Source organism: Asparagus officinalis, chromosome 8, assembly GCF_001876935.1.
Source record: "Asparagus officinalis chromosome 8, Aspof.V1, whole genome shotgun sequence".
NCBI classification, from domain to species: domain Eukaryota; kingdom Viridiplantae; phylum Streptophyta; class Magnoliopsida; order Asparagales; family Asparagaceae; genus Asparagus; species Asparagus officinalis.
Window position 1 is genome coordinate 42,823,867 of NC_033801.1, and position 7,637 is coordinate 42,831,503.

Consider the following 7,637-nt stretch of genomic DNA (forward strand, 5'->3'; position numbering starts at 1 on the left):
TGAAAACAAAGTAATTAATGAAATCATAAATCAAGATTTAAGTTTTTAAAAAAAATGTTTGATCCAAAAAAAATTCTTTTGTAAAACTTGATCAAATCACATATAGAATACATTATAAGGCACGAATAGATGATCCATGAGCACAAACATATAAATATCATCATATAAGTGAAATATAATGAATTCAAAGCAACAAATCAAAACAAAATCTTTGACAAAAGAATTTTAAGAGAGGCAACAATATATCAAGCTCTTAAGCTTGTTCTAACCCATATAATCATTCTAGCATCCGATAAACATGATTTGGGAATAAACACCCAATAAACCCGGGGGGTTATATAAATGCAAACCTCTCATTAAAGCAAAACCAATGATCATGAAAACAAAAGAATTTAGCCAATATAAGAAATTGTTTTCATAAGAGTTTTAAATACATTTTTCAAAAACCAAGAAAAAATAAAAACATTTATTTCTCTCAACTGGAAAATTATTTTTCAGAAATTCTTTCTCTAATATGTTTGTAAATAAAAACATAATAACACGAACATGTGCACAAAAGAATTTGGCATTCCCGTTGCATCTGAGGACGGTGGGATTGCCGGTATGCATACGATCTTCTTGTCCCGATTCTCCTTATTTGTCCAAATTTCCATTTGACTAATACAGGAGTGTAACTATAGGACCGGCCGTTGTGCCTGATACTACTACAGTTTCCGGGGCTGAAAGTTTGCATAGAAGTGGCGTCTTCCCGCCCTTGCCGAGTGACAGGGAGTCCCTTGTAGCCCAGATTCCTAGTGATGACCAGAGACTTGCCCCCTCTGTGGGTGAGTCGAGTAGCCTAGGCATTGATCCAGACCTCGACCTTGAAGGATGGGGGACTAGCGGGATAGATCCAGATCCAATGTCCAATTCTGTTGATAGCCAAGACTCAGAGGAGACTGAACCAACTGAGGAGAAGTCTAGTTCCAGCAGCTCCTCTTCCTCAGGAAAATAGAGCATAACTGTTAGGGCAATTTTGTAATATCAGTATATGGGTTTTCATAGTTACTCTTTTGGTTTATGTAGGACATTTTTGGTAGAAAATATGTATATATAAACCCATATACTCAGATATGTGTATGAACTAAAAAGTTAAATATTAATAACATACTTTTGGTTTGTAAATACTGATTTGTGTTATTATGTTGAGTAATGATTGAGTTCCTAATTACTTAAATTGCATATACGTGACTGACTTAGGAATTTCTCCTTGTATAATAGTTGACTGAAATATTTTATTATTTATAGGAAGCTATGACTTCAGGTAATGAGCAAACCCCTCCTAACGGAGATAGGGATCTAAATCAGACGATAGGTGAAATGATGAGATCTAAAATCGCTCGTGCATCCACCTCTGGAAACTCAATAGACAACAATGCGTTGATGGATCTACTGCAAGCGGTGACAACTGTAGTCACCAGACAACAAGATCAAATTGATCGTAGTCGGACGAATGGTCAAAATGAGGAGCACCCAAAATTAAGAAGTGGCATGGGAGAATTCAAGAAACTATCTCCACCCAGTTTTGAGGGAACAACTGATCCCATGATTGCTGAGCATTGGATCACAGAAATGGAGAAGGTCTTCACATACATGAAATGCCCTGAAGAGGAGAAGGTTGATTATGCAGTATACATGTTAAAAGACCGCGCTTACGGGTGGTGGCAAATGCAGGTCAGGACGTTGGGAGAGAAAGCATACAAGTTATCATGGGAGGAGTTTAAAAAGATTTTTTATGAAAAGTATTTTCCTTCAACTGTTCTCAAACAAAAAGCACAGGAGTTTCAAAAATTGGAGCAATGTGATAAGACAGTAGCTGAATATGAAGAGGAGTTCACTTATCTATCAAAGTTTGCCATTCACTTGTTGGGTAATGAGGAAGATAGAGCTCGTCGCTTCGAGGAAGGGCTTAGACCAGACATCTGAAAGACGGTCAGTGCATTTGAACTCCCTACATATGGAGAAGTGCTAAAGAAGACCTTGTTAATTGAGAAAAATGAAATTGATACAAAGCCAAATAATGAGACGAACAACTCCTACCCAAAGAAGCGGTTCTGGCAGGATAATCGTGGTGGAAGAAATAAAAATTGGAAAAACAAAAAGCAGAATTTTGGACGTAGAGAGGAGCAAATTCCTAACCAGAAAACTTTGAGATGTGATGTTTGTCATAAACTGGGGCATGAAGCGAAAAATTATTGGAGAAATACCGGAGCTTGTTTGAGATGTGGTCAGAAAGATCACAAGATAGCAAATTGTCCCCTACAACAACCATCTGGGAATACCTTCCAGCCTGGCTAGTCCAGTGGTGGGAACAAGCATCCTCAAGCCAAGGCCTGAGTTTATTCTCTAACTGAGAAGGAAGCAGAAGCAAATAAAGATGTGGTGACAGGTACGCTAACTTTTGCGTCAGTTCCTGCTCGAGTACTATTTGATTCTGGTGCATCACATTCCTTTATTGCTGCACAGTTTGTTAAGAGAAACAAATTACCATGTGATACCCTACAACAAGAATTGCTTGTTAGTACACCTGGAGGTAGCATATTAGTATCAACTTAGGGTTGTAGGGGTAAAATTTATATTCTCGATAAGGAACTCCCCGTAGAATTAATGATGCTAGAAATGCATGATTTGGATATCATATTGGGGATGGATTGGTTATCCTTAAATCATGCTTCTATTTTATGTCGAGAAAAGAAAGTAGTATTTAAATTTCCTAGCCAACCCTAATTTTGTTTTGAGGGCGGAAAGTCTCAACAACCCTTAAAAATCATCTCAACCCTTAAAGCACATCGAGCGCTGAGGAGTGGATGTATGGGTTATTTGGCTTTAGTTGAGATGGTTGATGATGGAAAACCAAGCTTGGAAGAAATACCAATTGTCCGAGAATTTCTAGAGGTATTTCCAGATGAACTTCCAGGAAAATGCCCCCAGATAGAGAGGTTGAATTTTCAATTGACCTAGTACATGGTACGAGTCCCATTTCTAAGGCTCCTTATCGAATGGCACCTGCTGAATTGAGAGAACGCAAGATACAACTGCAAGAACTTTTGGATAAAAGCTTCATTTGGCCGAGTGTGTCACCCCGGGGTGCACCAGTGTTATTTGTGAAGAAGAAAGATGGAAGTATGAGATTATGTATTGACTTCCGTGAGTTGAAAAAAGTAACCATTCGGAACAAGTATCCATTACCAAGAATTGATGATCTATTTGATCAACTGCAAGGAGCTCAAGTATTTTCCAAAATTGATCTTCGTTCTGGTTACTATCAATTAAAAATCAAGCCAGAAGATATGCCAAAAATTACATTCCGAACCTGCTATGGTCATTATGAATTTTTAGTTTTACCATTCGGGCTCACAAATGCACCTGCAGCATTTATGAATCTTATGAACATGGTATTTAAACCTTTCTTGGATCGGTTTGTTGTGGTATTAATTGATGATATTCTGATATACTCAAGGAGCAAGGAAGAACATGAAGAACACTTGAGACAGGTGTTGCACACATTGTATGCGAAGCTTAAGAAATGTGAATTCTGGTTGGAGGAAGTATCATTCCTTAGGCATGTCATCTCTAAGGAAGGGATTTCTGTGGACCCTAAAAAAAGTAAAAGCTATTGCTAAATGAGACAACCCGACTACTGTGACGGAGATCCGTAGCTTTCTTGGTATGGCTGGCTACTATAGAAAATTTGTGGAAGGATTCTCCCGTATTGCTTCACCTTTAACTCGTCTTACTCAGAAAGGAGTTAAATTTATTTGGTCAGAAGAATGTGAGAAAATCTTCCAAGAGTTAAAAAATCGATTAATGTCTGCTCTAATACTTGCATTACCCAATGGAGAGACAGGCTTTGCTATCTACAGTGATGCCTCTAGAAGAGGATCGGGATGTGTACTTATGCAAAATGGAAAAGTCATAGCATATGCTTTAAGGCAGTTAAAGCCTTATGAACAAAACTATCCTAATCATGATCTTGTGTTAGCGGCAGTAGTATTTGCTCTCAAAATTTGGAGACATTATTTATATGGAGTACATTGTGAAATATATATTGATCACAAGAGTTTGAAATATATGTTTACCCAGAAGGAGTTGAATTTACGGCAAAAAAGATGGTTGGAGCTTCTGATTTTGAGCTACAAGAATTCAATTTAGCTTATCTAATTACTTCTCAAAGAAAAATATTGGAGGACTTGGATCATACTGGAATTGAAATTAGAGTCCACCAAATTAGAGTTAAATTAGCAAATATGATAATACAACCTTCTTTGCTAGATGAAGTTAAAGCAAACCAGCAGAATGATCCTCAACTGTTGAAGATAAAGAAAGATGTGGAAGAAGGCACTCGAGGAGAATTTAAGATACATAAAGATTGATCATTAAGATTTGGAACTAGAGTTTGTGTGCCTAACATACCAGAGATAAAGAAAAAGATTCTTAAGGAAGCACACCATTCTTTATATACTATTCATCCTGGATTAACAAAAATGTATAAAGACCTGAAGCAAATATATTGGTGTAATAATATGAAGAAGGAAATTATCACCTATGTTGCAGAGTGTTTCACTTGCCAACAAGTAAAGGCTGAGCACCAAAGACCAGCTGGATTAGTCCATAACTTGGACATACCAATGTGGAAATGGGAAAAGATCACCATGGATTTCATCACTAGCCTTCCAAAATCTTTGAGAAAGAATGATGTAATATAGGTAATTGTGGACCGGTTGACAAAGTCAGCACATTTTTTAACTATCAATATGAAATTTTCATTAGAAAAGTTGACTAAAATGTACATTTATGAGATAGTAAGGTTGCATGGTGTACTAATCTTAATAGTTTCTGACCGAGATCCTCGGTTCACATCAGAATACTAGAAAAGTGTGCATAGAGCTCTGCAGACTAAACTAAATTTTAGCTCATCTTACCATCCACAGACAGATGGCCAATCAGAACGGACAATTCAAACACTAGAAGATATGTTAAGATGTTGTGTATTGGAAAAGAAAGGGTCGTGGGAAGATTATCTACCTTTGGCCGAGTTTGCATACAATAACAGTTACCAAGCTAGCATACAGATGGCACCATATGAATTTCTTTATGAAAGAAAGTGCAGGTCTCCTATTCATTGAGATGATGTTGGAGAAAGGAAACTTCTTGGACCAGAATTGGTACAACAAGCAATTGATAAAATTCAATTAGTTCGGGAATGTCTTCGCACAACACAAAGTCGTCAGAAGAGTTACGCTGACCAAAGAAGAAGATGTTGTATATCATGTCCCCATGATATAATTTTGATGATAACAATTTATTCATATTAAAGAATCAATATGTGTGTTATACATATGCACTAACATTTACATGCAGATATAAATATCATATATGAACAATTGCAAGATGAGTTCAAGGCATTTTGAAGTAAAGAAGATGAAGAACATACACGTCAATGTAATTGTTTTTACATTTTTTTCTTTACTTAGAAATATTATACAAGCCTTGATCACTCACACACACACATAGAAATTAGAGCACACTGACACAGGCTTAGTGTATTGGTTAACTATAGAAATCCCATATGTTAACCATTAGAGTTATAGTTAATAATTGAGTGTCAAAACATTTAATTCATATCATCTTTTAACTCTTAGTAGTCGACTAATTAAAATAGCAGTCGACTACTCATGTATGTGACCTAAATATAAGTTTCTGTCAGTTTACAGTATAGTCGACTAATTTGAATAATAGTTGACTACTCAAGCTTGTGACAGAAATATAAGTTTCTGTTAGTTTACAGTATAGTCAACTAATTGACTTTATAGTCGACAACTGAAGACAAAATACATTTTTAAGTTTCTGTATGATTACAGTATAGTCGAATAATGATCTTTATAGTTGACTACTGAGAAATTTTCTGACTTCACAGAGTCTGTTTAAACTCAGTGTAGTCGACTATTCTGTCTTGTAGTTGACTATAGATATAGTTTTTTCAGATTTCAAAGTTTGAATTAATGACTGTTTATAGCCGTTTTTAAACATTTTTTAAGTTCAAATAATTGTCTTTTCAAGGGCTATAAATAGGTTATTTGTTCAGAAAAAATGCATATTCTTACATACCCATAAGCTTTGATCTTTGTGTATTTTTCATGTGTAAAAACATTCAGATTTAGAGAAAAAGAAAAGTTTCTGCAATTGCCTTTGATCATCATTCAAATACTTATTATTTAGGTAATTTACAGAAGTTAGAATCATTCCTAAGCTATTACTACACAACCCTACAAATCAAGGCTTATAGGAATTGAATTGTTACTTCAAAGAAGTTTTTCTCGGTTTGTGAGAAGTGTTAATCTCTTGGTTTAGAGATTGGTATGCAAATTGGCAAGGTATTTGTCAATTGGTATTGCAATTTGCAGGGATTTGTAAATTGGTAAGGTTTGCTTTTGATTTTGTAAGTTTATTCAAAATCATAGTGGAAACTCTCAAGCGATATTTGCTTGGAGACTGGATGTACACCGGATTGGTGGAACAAGTATAAAACTTTGTGTTTGTGTCTGTGAATTTCTGAGATTACCATTTTTCTTTGTACTTTATAATCTACTTTGCATAAATTTAAAAAAACACTATTCAACCCCCCCCTCTAGTGTTCTAGTGTATCTATTTTAGATCCTACATTTGGTATCAAAGTAAGGTGAAAGATGGCATCTACAAATACATCATAATTCAAAGAAGGTCACTCTACAAATCGTCCACCAATGTTCAATGGATTGAACTACAACTATTGGAAGTGTCGTATGAAGATTTACCTTCAATCTATTGGCTACAAACTTTGGAACATTGTGGAAACAAAATATGAGAAGCCAACAACTCCATTTTCAGAATGGACTACTTCACAAAGAAATAATGCAAATTTGGATTCAAAAGCAATGAATGCATTATTTTGTACACTTGATAAGAATGAGTTCAATAAGGTGTCAACGGCTACATCTGCATACGATATTTGGCATACACTTGAGGTAACTCATGAAGGTACAAATAAAGTTAAAGAATCTAAAATTTTTGTTCTTGTACACAGATTTGAATTGTTCAAGATGAAGGAAAATGAGACTATTGGAGAAATGTTCACAAGATTCACTAACATCACAAATTCTCTCATTGGTCTTGGAAAAACATATTCGCAAGTGGAGATGATAAGAAAAATACTTCGATCACTTACTCCACAATGGAAAAAGAAAGTTACCGCAATCGAAGAAGCCAATGATTTGTCAACTCTTATGATTGAAAATCTTATCAGAAATCTTATGGCGTATGAAGTTCAAATTGAAGATAGAAAGAATGATGAAGAAACAAAGAACAAGAAAGTACTTACATTCAATACTACTTCCGATAAAGAAGATTCAGATGATGATAATGAAGAAATGAGCATGTTTGCACAAAAATTTTAGAAATTTATAAAACGAGGTAATTTTAAATCTAAAAGTTCAATTTCAAATAACCCTCTTTGTTTTAAGTGTAATAAACCAGGTCATATGAAGAAAGATTGTCCAATATTGAAGAATAAGCAAAAATCAAGTTACTTTAACAACTTCAACAACATTCAAAATAACAAG

At 35.1% G+C, this 7,637-nt stretch overlaps 1 protein-coding gene across 1 annotated transcript; it reads left to right on the forward strand.

The window, feature by feature from the left end:
• Positions 1,294 to 1,965, forward strand: LOC109821174. Its single transcript, XM_020387363.1, has one exon. The coding sequence runs from the start codon at positions 1,294 to 1,296 to the stop codon at positions 1,963 to 1,965; it is 672 nt and encodes a 223-aa protein (XP_020242952.1).